At 51.1% G+C, this 15,711-nt stretch overlaps 1 protein-coding gene across 1 annotated transcript; it reads right to left on the reverse strand.

Moving 5' to 3' along the window:
- Positions 1-10,577: 10,577 nt before the first annotated feature.
- On the reverse strand, positions 10,578-15,352 carry LOC115466594 (uroplakin-2-like). The gene is made up of 5 exons (XM_030197939.1): positions 15,249-15,352; positions 12,884-13,042; positions 12,229-12,394; positions 11,270-11,346; positions 10,578-10,880 (listed from the first exon to the last, which is right to left on the reverse strand). Exons 1-5 carry the CDS (start codon positions 15,334-15,336, stop codon positions 10,738-10,740), a joined length of 633 nt encoding a protein of 210 aa, XP_030053799.1. The 5' UTR covers positions 15,337-15,352; the 3' UTR covers positions 10,578-10,737.
- Positions 15,353-15,711: the final 359 nt, after the last annotated feature.

Here is a 15,711-nt window from a genome sequence, read left to right on the forward strand (position 1 = left end):
TCTGCCCTATTAATGTCTTTGCGATCAGCTCAAGAAATCAAATTGCCCCTTCCAACTAAGGTACTTACCACAAAGAAAAGATCTATAAAAGCGCATTGGCACAGTTAGGTAAGACTTGATTAGGTAATGATGATTGATTATCTAACTTTTCTTCACCAATTAAAAACCTGGTTATTTCAGAGGTATTTTTCATTTGGCAATTATTAAGGGTAATGAATTTTGTTAGACTAATGTATTAAATATATTAACAACCTTAACAGAGAAGTATTGCAAAGAAAGGGTGGGAACTCTGGGGTAATGTATGGCTGTGGGGGTCTTTGACTCTTAATTGTATCAGGCCAGGCTACATCTTCTACGGTAATGATTAAGTGAACTATAAATGTCCAAATTATGTTTATTATACCCAGGGATACCTTGCATGCCCTGCCTTGCAGAGCTCTGGGTTCAAACATCAGTGCTAGACTGCCCAGGGCCACAAACGCCCTGAGCAGGGCTGCTGTTCCCGGAATGCACTGAGCTGCAACCCCTGAGTAAGCAGGGTTGAATTGTTCCAGCACAGACTGTGCCAGCAGGCTCTGGTTGATGTGGTCCTGGTTTATAAATCCAATCCCTTCCCGTTGCAAGCTGGGATCTCTACTTTCAGGTTTACTATATGGGAGAGATAACAGCTTTCACATCTAGTTCCTGCCTTGCTTAGGGAAACCAGATGCACAAGCCTGAGCTTTCGGGGGTTAACTCTAAACATGTGCTCAGAAGGTGCCCGTGTGTATGGCTGCCAACCGAATCCAGTCCTGGTTTTATCCCAGTGCTTGTTGGGACACTGTAGTTCTGATTTTTCCCCATTGCATTCCCTAAGACAAGCAATACTACAAGTCCCTGCATGCAACAGGGTAAACTCAGGACTAGATCAACCTTGTCTTGCAAATCTAGATGGCAGCCTTACCCGTGTCTCCTCTATGTTCCAAGGTTACAGGTGAAATAAACCCTGGTAATTTAGGAGGGAGCTGCTTAAGGGTTTGCATGCAAGGACAAGTCAAACTCGGGTATAAAGTAGCACATGCCATGTAAAATGAGTTTGTTGGGCAGACTGGATGGGCCGTACAGGTCTTTATCAGCCGTCATCTACTATCAATGTTTCTGTGTCACCTGGGTGCCTGAATCTCACCTGTGTGGATGCCTCACTGTAAAATCCACACTAGCTGAGGTACACGTGTACTTACAGAACAGGGGTGGGAAGGGTGGGGGATTTGGGCATTCATGGTTTTGTACACGCATCTAATCAAAAATCAATAAATGGTTATCATTCCCAACACACTTATCTGTTCAGTAAATCTTTATCAACAATTCTTAATTCTTTTTCATTAACGGAATTAATAGAGCCTCAGTTGTTGCTGAAACCTTAACTGCATATTAAAGCGTTCTCTGCTCGGCTGTATTCAATCAGCAGCTCAAAAAACCTCCGTATCAGTTATATTTTCTTTTTTATTTATCCAAAATTCAAAATTACTCATTTCCTGAACATCCTTAAATTCTTTCATCATTGAGCACACAACCCTTCGCGTGCACTGGCCAGATTTACCCCTCTGTGGGTAGAACTGGAGGCTGACCATGTTAGACTATTCACTTTGCTAAGATCCTCCCCACTGGACCCCATACCTCTCTGTTCAGCTCGGGCACCCGAGACTTTCACCTCCTCCATGGCACTTCTTGTTGTGGTCTTCGGTGCACTGAAACCTGCAATGGCACCTGCCAGGTGGTTCCCTTGGGCTGTCTTGTGGAAAGATTTGCTGAAAGTGGGGGGTGAGCTCTCCGTGCCATTTGCCCCAGTCTCGCTGCTGGCGTTGATGCTCCCTGTATGGTTGAAGGCACCATTGTCTGCTGGCAGCTCCAGTGGGGTGGTACTGACCAAGGTCTCATTGAGGCTCAGAATTGAGGTGTCGTTCTCCAAAACTTCCAAGCCCTCTTCTCTGGAGGTGGTGGAGGCAGGAGGTTCTAGCAGGACCGATGTGGAGACAGCTGCTGCTCCTGCACCATCCAGGCCCTCTGGGAGGATGGAAGCTTCAGGAAGGGACGAGGGAAGGAGGGTAGACAACTCTGGAGAAGCCAATGCTCCATTGCAGATGTGCAGGTAGAGAAGGAGGCAGGGCAGGAGCTGTCCCGATTGCATCTCACAGCACCTGCAGCCCCAGATGAAGCTCAGAGATTTCACCCCTTACTCTGGATCCCACCAGTACTTCACTTTAACAGGCCAAGCGTACAAACCACATCTTCCAGATCAAGGAGATGGATCCAAGTCAGCCTTGAGAAACCAAGCAACTGCAGCCCCAACCTAAAGCCAGCCACACCCAGCTGTGCTACAGTGAGAATGAGGTCTCCGCTCCTCACATAGAGGGGGGGGCCCTAGGGCAAGTGCAGTGACAACAAGGTTGGTAGGTAACACCCCAGGGAAAGTGCTGCCAGTGTCCATAGGGAGAAACCCATGGCCTGCTGGAGGTGTGACTTACTGCGGCACCACAGTATTTACACAGAGTTTGCACACAGTGGAAAGAAAGCTCCCCACCCTCTTAGTCCCTTGGTAGCCAACAAGGTTGCTAGCCAGCTGCGAAGCTGACTTAATCATTTCCAGCAGCATCAGCACCTCATACCTGAGCTGCAGATTCCACAAACTAGGATCAAGCCCACACCACTTCCCTGGCAGCAGAGCCAGCTCCACCTCCTGCCTATGGCCTGACACTGATGACCCCTCCACTCCTGACTTTTACCCCTCACACCTAAGGCTCTTAAGAGTTGGAGGAGTGGCCTAGCACAGCCGATTGCAGACCTGTGGCATTGAGTTGGATTCCTGCTGCAGCTCCATGTGACCCTGGGCAAGTCACTTAGTCCTCCATTGGCCCAGGTACAATATATTTAGATTCTGAGCCCATCAGGGTCAGTGCAAGTACCTGAAGAGTTATATTTAAAACCACCTCAATTTGTGCTTTGAAAGAGGTAGTAACTTAAAATCGATAAACTGTGTTTATCCCAGATTTACCCCTCACACCAATTGACTTTCTTCCATTTTTTGCTTGGTTTATTATTTAACGTTACTGCAATCTCATCTGTTGACTCCTAGTTGCAGCTCATTGGAAAGGGTTGACTCCTTGACATTACTAGTGTCACATATTAAGATTTTACATGGAGGGGGACATTATACATCCTGCCATGGCTCAGCTTGCACACTTTGCTGGACCACAAGAGTATCAGAGGAAGGTACAACTTCCCTACTGTGCAGTACAGCAGTCCATTTGCATCACCCCATAGACAGATGTTGCAGAAGCCTCTTTGCAGCATCGGCCATCACACAGCAGCCCCAGCATCCAGGGCAGAAAGGGACAAGTTCACGCAGAGGTGGAAGCAGCTGCCTCCTGGGTCAGGCTAGAGTTTTGAGCATCTTTCAACTCAACAGTGACGTTGACTCTCTTGCAACCCAGGGTCAGGCACAGAAGCTGGCATTTTATTCACCACAGGTGCTAATTCTATGACAAGGGAAGGATACCCTCTCTGTCTTTAATTCTAACCTCTGTCCAAGGAGTTGGGATGAGAGACAACTAATCTAGACAGGACACCAAAAGCCAAGTAGATAAAATCTTTATTGCCGATGACCAGACTCAACCTGGTTCCTTGTTTTGGTGAGTTGCATGCCCTGCCTCAGGAGACAATGTATCTGTCAATTGTGGATATATTTTCAGTTGTGCAATTTTGTAACTAAATCCAGGGGTGTAGCCAGAAAACAGATTTTGGGTGGACCTAGGCAAGAACTAGGTGGGCACCAAGTGTTCTCCCCCACCCCCACCACCAAAAAAAAATCTCAGCTGGTGAGAAAATGCTTCTTTCCACCATGTGCAGGTACCGGTATCGTGGAGAGTAGCGTTTTCGTTACCATCAGGGGGAAGCCTTCAGCTGGCGGAGCTTGGGATCCCCACCAGCTACCATTAAATATGTGCTACTGTTGGGTGGGCCTGAGCCCCAAGTGGTTGGGCCCTGGCCCACCCAGGCCCACCTGTGGCTACGCCACTGACTAAATCACCTCCTCAAAGCACTAAGGGTGAGTATGTGTGTGTGGGGGGGGGGGGGGCAGAAGGTTGAACACTGGACTATTTAGGAAAGGTAGCTTCCCAGCTACAAGATTGCACAACTGAATGGCGGCCCGAGAGCTTGTCTCGATGGGGGCCGTTTAAGCGTGGGTCGGGCCGGCGAGCGTGAGCCTCGAGGCAGCAGGAAGTCGGGGGGAGGAGGGGCGGAGCAGACGTGCATGAGAATGGAGGAGAGACATGCTGGCTCGGGATTAGGGGATTTGTAAAAGGCAGAGGACAGGGGATGCTGATTGGTGGAAAGGGAAGAGGGGGGCGGAGCAAGGAGAGAGTGTGAGGAGGACGTGGTGACACTGGGAAGGCACTCCTGAGAACCGCGGTGGTGTTTGGAAGTCTTTTCCAGCATGGCTGAAGCTAGGGAGCTGGTAGAGGAGGCCTTGGGGCTGGAAGTCTCGTTTTGTGCGAGCGATTCGCTGGGAGCGAGCCCGGAGCTGGTGGGTGCGGGGGTTGGGGGGCAGCTGCAGCAGCTCCGTGGAAGTCAAAGGAGATAGTCCGGTCCACCATTGCGGCCGAGGCAGTGGCAGAAACAAGCAAAAAAAAAAAAAAAGGAAAAAGACACATCACGTTAGTGTCAGCCAAGGGGGGGGCACCTCAGAAAGGGAAGCAGCAGAGGCAGCCAGAGGGCACTTACAGAGGGGAGGGTGGAGGGGGCGTCGGCCCCGAGAGACCAGCAGTGTCGGCGACAGGAGGCGCAGGAGACGGGTTGCTCATGGGCGAGGGAGCCATGGGGGGATGGAGCCCATACCAGTGGAGCCCTTGGACCCCGTTTGGGATGCCCCCGTGGGCACCACAGGCAGCGAGGCAGTGGGCGGCCCCATGGGTGGGGGGGGGGCTTGGGCCTTCAGGACATGGGGTGGGGCTCATGGTGGGCTGGTCCTGGCACGCCTTTCCCTTTATCTTCGCAGGTGAGCAGCGAAGTGAGTAGAGGAGGAGCACGGGCAGTTGGACAGTAGGCGGAGGAGTATGAGCGGCCCGGGACATCAGCGGCAGGTGGCGCCGGGAGCAGAGGAATGGCGGGTCCGGAGCGGGCCTTGCTGCAGGCTGACAGCGTGGTGCAGCCGGATGGATCAGAGAGAGGTGGCCCTGCGGCAGTGGCGGGGACGGCGGCCGAAGGTGCTGGAGACACCGGAGTTGGTAATAAGGGGAATTCCCAAAAGGGGCAGGGGCGGGGGGAAGCGCAAGCGGAGGAAAAGGGGACGGCGGGGTAGGGCATCTTCCTCTTCGTCAGGGTCCTTGTCATCTGATACTTCCTCGTCCGCTTCGTCATCCGCGGGCGACAATGGGGGGGAGGGGACGTAGCGGCGGCCATAGGGGAGGGGGCCAGAGGGCCACCCGCGTTAGTGGCCTTGTCGGAACTGTGGGAGCAGGTACCGCGTGGGTTGTGGAGGCGGATCAGGCAACGGAAATGTATAGATATCTTCCATTTGCTGGAGGGTAAGGTGCATAGGAGGGGTAAGCGGAAGGACAAGAAGCAAGCGGAGGGAGCTAAGGAGCATAAGGTGGCCAAAACAGTGGTCAATTGGATGCGGTCTTTCCTGTGTTTGGCTAGCATCTGGGGGCAGAGGGATCAGGGGCAGTATGACCCGCTGTTGGCATATGCGGACTCCGTCTTAGACGCATTTCAGCGCTTCGGGGGCTGGGCGTGGCTGAACTATGATGAGGCGTTCAGGGATAAGATGGAAGAGAACATGCATCTGACGTGGGGGATGCAGGACACCAACTTGTGGTTGGTCCACATGGCCCCTCGACCTGCGGGGGTGGGGGGACAAGGAAGAAGGGGGGGTTATTCAGGCGCCGGGGAGCCGGCCCTTTCGAGGAGCGGGGAGGGGGAGGCGGGGGCTGCAGGGGGCGGACCCGGGATGTCGGTGTAGGTCTGTTGGCAATTCAACTGGGCAGCCTGCCTGTTCCCCGACTGCAAATTCCGGCACGCCTGTTCCACGTGCAGGCAACGGCACATGGCGGTTAAGTGCCCCAAGAAGGGAACAGGGGGCATACCCCTCGCTAAGTAGTAGTTGTTGTTGGGATTGCGCCCCCATGCCAGTGAATGTCGAAGCGATGCTGCCATGGCTCCACCAATATCTGGAGAGGAGGGCAGTGGAAACGATCGAATGCGGTTTTAGAGAGGGGTTTCTCATTCCCTACCAGGGGCAGGTAGTGACGACCTGGGTTCGGAACTCGGCGTCAGTCAAGAGGGAGAGAGAGGTGGTGCGGAGTAAGTTAAATGAAGAGTTACGGTTGGGTAGAATAGCCGGTCCTTTTGTAGATCCCCCCTTTTGCCCATTCAAGCTATCCCCGTTGGCGGTGATACCTAAGAAAGCACCGGAGAAGTTTCGACTGATACACAATTTATCATACCCAGAGGGCAGTTCGGTGAATGCGGGCATACCAAAAGGCTGCTGCTCAGTGCAGTATACGTCTTTTGACTATGCGGTGCAGCTGGTGCGTCAATGTGGAGTAGGGGCGCAGCTGGCGAAGGTGGATATTGAGGCGACCTTCCAGCCGCTTCCGGTACATCCGTCTGCCTTTTCACTGCTAGGCTTCCATTTCGACGGGGCCTTTTACTTCGACCAAAGCATGCCGATGGGGTGTTCGGTTTCCTATGCCTATTTTGAGAGCTTCAGCTCCTTCGTGCACTGGGTGACCATTCAGAGGGCGGGAATGGACACTGTAGTGCATTATTTGGATGATTTCTTGTTTATTGGGGCATGGGAGACAGGGGTCTGTGGCCGGTTGCTGGATGTGTTTATGGAAGTGGCAGAGGACTTTGGCATACCATTGGCATTGGACAAAACGGAGGGCTCTGTGTCGGTCCTGACATTTTAGGAATCGAGATTGACGCAGAGCAGATGGTGATCCGATTGCCGTGGGAGAAGGTGATGCAGCTGGAGGGGCAGATTGTGGGGGTGCTGCAGGCGCGCAAGTCCAAGCTGGTGGAAATTCAAGCATTAGTTGGCAGTTTGAATTTTGCATGCCGGGTGATCCCGATGGGGCGGGTTTTTTCCAGGCGCTTGGTGGCGGCCACGTCCAGGGTATCGCAGCCGCATCGCCATGTCCGTTTATCGGCGGGGGTGCGTAGTGATTTACGGATGTGGCTGGAATTCTTAGCGACATTTAATGGCACGCTAGCGCTTCAGAGTGAAGTGGTGCCTAACATTGGCCTTGAACTTTTTACTGATGCGGCGGGGAGCTCCGGTGTTGGTGTCTACTTTGCGGGCGCCTGGTGCTCTATCTGGTCTATTTTGGTTTTTCTCTCGCTTTCTTTGTTGTTTTTTGTGCAGCTCCATGGCCAGATGGGACTCACAAAAAATATCACCTTCTTGGAGTTGTTCCCTTTTGTGGTGGCCTGTGAGTTATGGCCTAGTTGGCTGCGGGATAAGAATATTCTAGTATGGTGCGATAACCTAGGAGTGGTGGAGGTGGTGAATAAACAGACAGCGCATTGTTTGTTGGTGAAATCTCTGCTGCGTGAATTGGTGGCGCATTGTTTGCGTCTGAATATGCATCTGCGGGCGCGACACGTGCCGGGGCTGGAGAATTGGATAGCTGTATGCCAGGAATAAACTTCCTGAGCCGGTACGCCAAGCCTCATCTCTGGCCGTCTTCAAATCTAAGCTAAAAACCCACCTCGTCGATGCTGCTTTTAACTCCTAAACCTAACCCTTCAACTGTCCCCTATCCCTGATATGTCCTGTCTGTCCTAACCTTTATCCCTTACTTGTCCTGTCTGTCTGTCATAATTAGATTGTAAGCTCTATCGAGCAGGGACTGTCTCCCCATGTTCAAGTGTGAAGCGCTGCATATGTCCGGTAGCGCTATAGAAATAAGTAGTAGTAGTTGATGCGCTCTCTCGCCTTCAATTTCAGACTTTCCGGGCCTTGGCGCCAGAGGCGGACCCGGACGGCGGAGCAGCTTTGGCGACTCGGAGACCAGGGGTGTGGCAGATGCTGAAGGCCTCGGTGGCGCCTGCCACGTGGATAGCCTATGTAGCAGTTTATGATAGAGTGGCGGGCTTCCTCAGGGCCGAGAGCTGGTCCGAAGGACAGGTGTCCGATGAGCTCTTAGCTGCTTATATAGCAGATGTGAAGGCGCGGGGGAGCTCGCGCAGTGCGGTGGCACCTAGCGGGTTTCATGTTCTTTTGCAAGGCATTTGGGTGGGGGCAGCCGGATTCCCGTTTTTTGGTGGGGTGTGCATTGAAAGGATGGGGTAGGACGGCTCCACCGGGGGTAGATGTGCGTCGTCCTATCACTCATGACTTGCTGGTGCGATTGCTACAGGCGACCGAGCGGGTGACTCGGTTGGACTTCGAAGCGAAGCTATTTAAAGCGGCATTCGCACTAGCATTCTATGGGGCTTTTCGGGTAGGCGAGCTGGTGGAGCACCGCAGAGCGGCAGTGGAGTGTTCAGGTTTGTTGCGCGCGAACGTGGACATATGGGGGGGGGGGTCCTCCGTATCAAGTTGCTGCGGTCAAAAACAGACCAACGGGGGTGGGCAGCACGATCGTATTGAACGGGGTACGGGGCATGGACTATTGTCCAGTCACCCTGTTGGAGGCCTACTTGGGGGTCCGGCCCATGTGTCCCCTGCCCTTGCTGGTGCACTCGGACAGTACGGCCTAGACGAGATATCAATTCGCGGCAGTGTTACGCAGGTGTCTTGGCGAGGCCGGGGAACAGCCTGGTCAATTCGGCACACATTCCTTCTGAATTGGGGCGGCGACCAGTGCTAGTCAGGTGAGGCTGGGACCAGATGCCATTAGAGGTATTGGATGATGGGCATCCGTGGTGTATCGGGGGTATATCAGGCCCCAGTGGGGGGGGGGGGGCAAGGGGGTGAACAGATACTGTTGGGAGACACTGTTGGGAGACATTTGGGGGAGGGGGGATGGTCAGGGGAGGTGTTTGGGTGCCAATTGGCTTGTTTGTTTGCGAGTGTCAGTTGGCCTTCCCTTTGCAGGTGCAGATGGTGCTGCCTGTTCGGTGTGGATCATTGGGCATTCCTTTGTAGACTGGGCATGTGTCTGGGCAGCACGGAGGGCTGGAGGGATACACCTGGGATTGGCCCAACGGGGATCAGAATATCTTGGTGGGGCCAGCGAGGCATGCGGTAGAGCCAGCTGACGCCCCTGTTGTATCGGCTGCGGAGTGGACATCACCACCCTCAGTTGTTGTTGCTGCATTTGGGGGGTAATGATGTGGACGATTGGACAGGAAAGAGGCTGATCAATAATGTGAAAGATGACTTATGATTGATAATGGCCTAGTATCCGGCTACAAGGGTGGTATGGTCGGATATTATTCCCAGGCCTGCCTGCCTCCCGGCCCGCAAGTGGTGGCGGAGACTGCATAAGATAAACAGGCAGGTGGGCGTATGGGTTTTGGCCGGGGAATTCAAGTCAAGTACGAATGGGTGGATACACTATGTGCGGGACTTTTTGCAAAGGACAGGGTGCACCTGTCTAGGGGGGGGGGCCTCATAGGCACATGGCCTCCCCCCTGTGGCAAAAAGAACACAGCAAACCCAAGCTACAGGAGGCATGGCTCACGGGGGGGGGGGGGGGGGGGGGGGGGGGGGGGGGCCCAGCCAAGGCTTGAACAGCAGGTCAGGTGACCCAGGAGACGTGTGGAGGTCCACACGGTGAAGGGTTCTTGCTGCCAAGGTGGAGCCTGGATGATGGCCATTTTGCTGAACGGTGGAGAAGGGGGGGACCCACAGTTGGCATTAAACTTGGACATGTGTAGCTCGGGACAAAGTGCTGGGTTAAGTACATTGGAGTTGATTGTTTAATAAAGTAAGCTGCGGCCTATGTTACACCATAATGGTTATCCAGAGAGTTATTACAGGGGGCTTGGGGAGGGTGGATGGGGGTCGAGTGGGGCCCGGCTCCACAGTAAGACAGGCAGATCATTTTACTGAAACACAGAACTGTCGAGTTTATCTTGTCATTGGCACTAAAGATTTTGTCTACTCAGCTTTTGGGGTCCTGCCTGGATTGGTTGCCCTACATCCCAGACAGCATCTTCCTTCATAGGGAATATTTGCATGTTTGTTTGACATTTAATTTGAATGTGCAGCTCCCACACAGCTGTATGGAATCAGCTCAAACTCAAGCACCCTGTGTGCCAGACCTCAGCAGCCCAGAGAAGCCTCAGAGCACCCTCTGCCTAACCTCAGTGCTGTCTTCCATTTGCTGCAGAGAGATTGTAACCACACATCTACTCACAGCAAGGGAAGGTGTTAGCATAGACCTGTGGACAGGGTTAACTGATGGGAACACAACTGAACCTGCATTAAACCCAGATTGAAGTTTGTTAACTCAAGAAATACAATGAATGTTGAACACAATCTTAAGGAAACGTCTTTTATTTAGTGATCCAATAGTACCAAAGTCATTAGTTAGAGCCCTCATCCCCTCCCCTCCCCCCCCCCCCCCCCCCAAAGCACTGATTATAGATTCATTGACTGCAGTGTCCATTCCCCCTTTGAAGCTAGGTCAAATAGTACCAAATACTCCCCATCCTCTTCCCAATCGATCCATCTTCAGGATGAGGTGAAACTCCAGCATAGCAGCAGACAGGAAGCGGGGGGGGGGGGGGGGGGGGTGAACTTCAGTGATGTCCAAACCCCAGTGCCAGCCCCAGGCCGATAAGGAGCAGAAACATGGAAGTGCTGAGGAGAACTGTGATGACCACCATCCCCCCTGAGTGCCCCTCCAATGAGGGCTTCATGTCCCGGCTGCTCGGGGGCAGGTCTGTAAGGGAGAGAGATGAGTTAGTGTGTGTGTGTGGGAGGGGGCTCAAATCAAAGCCATCTAACCCCCCCCCCCCCCAGTTCATTCAGGGTGTGGGAATGCTCCCAATACCAGAATTAATAGCCTCAACCCTGGTTGTACTGTGGGCAGCAGGGGTTGAATCATACTCAGAAGAGGCTCCCAGTTAGAGCACCTCCAATCCCTTCTGGGGGGGAAGAATCACAACTCATTGCTCTTCCTACCCCCCCAGTACTGGGGGAGACAAAGGAACAGCATAATACATATTTAGAGATACAGAAAGCATTTCAGTTCTGCCAGATTAAACCCTACATGAGAAGGTTCAGTTTGTACATGGTGAGGCTTTAGTAAGAGTGTAGACTTCCCCTCACCTCTTGTCTGGAAGGACTCGGACCAGTTTGATGCCACCACCTGCTCCTTGGCCTGGTTATACAGGACGTAGCGCACCCTGTGTGATCAGATTGGCAGATGTTTTTAGAAAGCAGGGCCTGTAGTTAACTGATACACTGGTGACTATCTGATGCCAGTGTCCTTCTGGGACTCTTCAGCTCACACCCATCACAGAGCAACAGGTCCAGTTCAATACAGAATCACTTTGGATTGTGCTAGAAATTCATTAATTACCTCCCCCCCCCCCCCCCCCCCCAGCATACATCCTGGTACTATCCCAGCTAAACCTGGATCTGGGGCAGAGAGGAACGAGTTCCTCCTAACCACCCTGGAGATAGTATTCCCTCCCACTGATGGGCAACGTATCCCCAATGGATTTGAATAAGACTTCCATGCTATAATCTCATACATTAGGTTATCCTGAAAGCCTGATCTCTTGGTGGTCCTGAAATACCAAAGACAAGACCATTGATTTAAGGCAGGGGTTCAGGATCTCCACAATGAAATCTCTCATTGTATGTAGATCTTTCACACGTATTTGAGAGGGATCTTAAAAACCTGACCTCTGACCCTAGAAGACTGGAAATGAAGACCAGTGGCTTAAGACAGTGGTTCCTAAACCTGGTGGTGCCCCAGTCAGTCAGGTTTTCAGTACATCTACAATGAATATTTATGAGTGCATGAAAGTCTCATGAAAACCTGACGAGTGCTTCTAGAACTTGGGTTTGGGAACCAGTGGCTCAAGGTGAAGGCAAATATATGCAGAAGGCTCTGTGATTGAGCTGACCAGACACTTTACCAAGTACAGTAAGTAGCTACACCTGTACAAAGTCATGGTATCCCTAGGTGGCCATTTCTATGCAATGGAACTTCGATAAGTATACTGTCTTCCACTTTTACCCATCATCTCTGGTTGCCGTCCTGACAGGTAGTCACTCACCTATAGCTGTGGCCTGGTAAGACATTCCGGACAAGGCTGTCATTTAGCCACATGATGCTGGGTCCCATCTGATAAGCAAACTGCAGGACACTGGGGGGCTCCTGGAATATGGGACTACAGGAGGGAACCTGGTAAGTCTGAGGCAGTTTGTAGGTTTCATTATCATCTATGAAAAGAAGACAGTTGAACATCAAACCCTTCAATGCTACATCCAGGACGAGACTGAATTGCTCATTCTTACCATAGGATTTGATAGAAATCAAACAACAAAACATGGAAAAGAAAATAGGATACCTTTTTTATTGGACATAACTTAAATACATTTCTTGATTAGCTTTCGAAGGTTGCCCTTCGTCAGATCTGAAAGCTAATCAAGAAAGGTATTAAGTTATGTCCAATAAAAAAAGGTATTTTCTTTCCCATGTTTTATTTTGTTTGATTTCTATTGATAACCTTTAAGAGTGGACTAACACGGCTACCACACCTCTCTACATAGGATTTGAGAAAGTCCGTTGTCCCTTCACCATCCCCCCCCCCCCCCCCCATGCCTAGTAGGAACTAGAACCAGCTTTCACTACACTCCAACGCTGCTATACCACCAGGCCACCAAGTTGGGAAGAAGCAGAGGTCGTCAGTGGTTGTATATCCACATTACCTGCCAGCTTCACTTGCACCTCGATGGCTGCAGTGCTCCTATCCACCTGAGTGGGGTCCACAGCATCCATCAGCCACTTTTCATAGAAACAGTAGGCAGGTCGCAGCCAGAGAAGAGTTGACAGGCGAGAATCCCTGGAGTACAGGGAGACAGGGAAATCTGGAAGAGAAAGGGAAATTCTTTAGTTGGCACCCAGTCTATGATATATTAACAGCTCAAATCCCACTACTGCTCTTTGAAGCCTTGGTTTGAGTCATTTAACCCTGAATTTCAAGATTGTAAATGCCAAGGATAAAAAAAATACCCTGCAGCACTCAAATGTTAACACCAAGGTACTAACAGCAGGTGGCAGCAGTCTATAGGTAAGTGACAAGTCCAAGCTGAGGCAGGAACGATTGATTAGAGGGCTGAATTTAAACCTAAATGAGAGAAGCATAAGATATTAGACTACAGAACTGGAAACAGTCACCTTGTTGCTCTGTGTGATGCACCAATACCAGGTCTCTATGTAGGAGGACAATAAAGGAGCAGATCTCACGTCACCGGAAACATGGTGGCCTCATCTCATGCCACGAAAAACATTAGGATACTAAACTGATTAAAGTCAGAAGTTGTGCAGACACCTGGGGGCTTCTCTAGTCAGAGATTGAGACCCTCCAAAGTACCCTGACACAAGGCTGATGGTCATTTTGATCAGCCTATGCCCATGGGGAAGACACTTGGCTAACAAAGACCTTGTGTAGAAGTTTGAGTAAACCCCACCCCTCTTAGGTACCACTTACAGTTCAGCCGAGCTAGGGATACTGGTGAGAGCTAATTTTGTCACCCTGCCATATATTTTTTTTATTAGGATTTATTTACCGCCTTTTTGAAGGAATTCACTCAAGGCGGTGTACAGTAAGAATAGAGCCAACATAAGCCTTACAGCAGTAAAAATATTCAACAATACAAAGTATGGCATGTTATACTACTTACAATTTCAACACAATACATAATAGAACATTTTAATTGACAGTGACGGGTAAAGCAAAGATGTAACATAAATAGGTAGAGTAAGAAGAGTTAGAGTGTAAAACGACTGATTTAAAGAAAGTTGCACATGAGGTCAGAGATGGTTAAATATTCAAGCAAGGCGCAGTGTCCCTCGGGTGCACGGAGCCGCCTATAATATGGCACCGTGCCCCGATGGGCATGCGCTCAGGGTCCAGCGGGGTGCAAACGAGGCGTGTAGGGCAGGTTCCCGCTGCCGGAAGGGCACCCCGCTGAGAAGGGGAAGAGCTACAAAGGGGTTTAAAAGCCCATGGGCAGAGCCCGGACGGCCTCTTCAGGCGTCCAGGGGGGGGGGGCACCCAAGCCTGAGGGTATAAGCTAGGCAGCTAGGATAGCTGCGCTTACAGTGGAGCTCCCTTGCTGTGCGGCGGGGAGCAATGTTTACAATTGGTCAGTCTTGCTAAGGCGGCGGACTCGGTTGGATAATGAGCCGAAGGCTGTAAGTTGGATAATGAGCCAAAGGCTGAATTCGGCTTGGGTATACCTAAGGTTTTTAAGATGTGCTATATCTAAATAAAGCTGCGGCCAAGTTGTGCCACATAAAGAAAATACCAATGTGTCGGGTGATTATTATTGTGTTATTGTAAATATCAGATAACCTATATGCACGAGGGGTCTCGGCTGCCTATATTATCAGCTAGGGTAGCAGTGGATGAACATGTCCCGCTGCAGTATGTGCAGCCCGAGTCACTCCTTGTGTGTGAGCGAGACTAAGTTACTTCTACAACCTTCCATTTTAAGCCATATTGAACCAAACATACTTTGAAAACATGGGATACAAATACTGCTATAAATCAAATGTCATGGTGTCATCCTCCCTCCCTCCCATCTCCTCCCGCTTGTTCTCTCTGCAACACATGGGGTCACACCCAAAAGACAACCACTTGTCTTAAGCACAAAGCAAACCCATTTTAACTACTTAAGGAGCAGCTCCTCCACAGGATACTTTACTAACCCCACCCAAAAGGCCTCATTACATGAAACTTCAGCCCACTCCCTCAGAATAAGTGGCAGAAGTAGCCAAGAAAAGTGGGGGTGGGGAACTCACCACCCCTCCTTTCCATCCCCCACCCTAAGGCCAGTATCAGGCATCCTGCAGTTCTAACTCCATCACAGAGAGGGTCAGCCTACTAGAGCCCCTTCCGCTGCCCCCTATAAAGTTTTCAAAAAATAAAGCCTGAGCCCCACCCCTCCTAAACTCAGCAGGCACAAAAAAAAATCCCTTTGTACTAGGCAACCCAACCTCCCAGCATTGTCCTGAAGCAGAGTCCCTGCCACCTTGAGCTTCTAGAGACTGGGGACCACATATTCTTACCCACTATCTGCAGATTATCACAGGAAAAGCAAACCAGGGAGACAATAAAGAGAAGACAGGTACACCAAGCCCAGGAAAGAATAGCCATCCTGACCTGAGGGAAGAAAGAAAGAAGACTAAGAGGGAGGAGCAACTCCTTTTAATAGGAGGAGGAGGAGGAGGGCTGCTCAGGTGGTTTCACCTGGGCATGAACAGGTGGGGCCGGGCATAAATGAAAGCCAAAGCCCCTCCCTTCCCCCCCAGGGAGGTCCTACCCTCGCAGACATTACCCTGCCTTTGGCTTAACCCAGGATGCTGAACTATTCCCCCCTCCCCTTTCCTCCTGTCTAATTTCATCACCTCTGATTTTTAAAATTCCTCTCTCAGAAAGGTTGGTCCATAATGAAATTTGCATTCTTTTGGCTTGAGGACATCGTGCAGAAAATTCCAAATCAACTTTTTGTGGTTTATATTCTGATAACGT

Source organism: Microcaecilia unicolor, chromosome 3, assembly GCF_901765095.1.
Source record: "Microcaecilia unicolor chromosome 3, aMicUni1.1, whole genome shotgun sequence".
In the NCBI taxonomy this organism is placed as follows: Eukaryota; Metazoa; Chordata; class Amphibia; order Gymnophiona; family Siphonopidae; genus Microcaecilia; species Microcaecilia unicolor.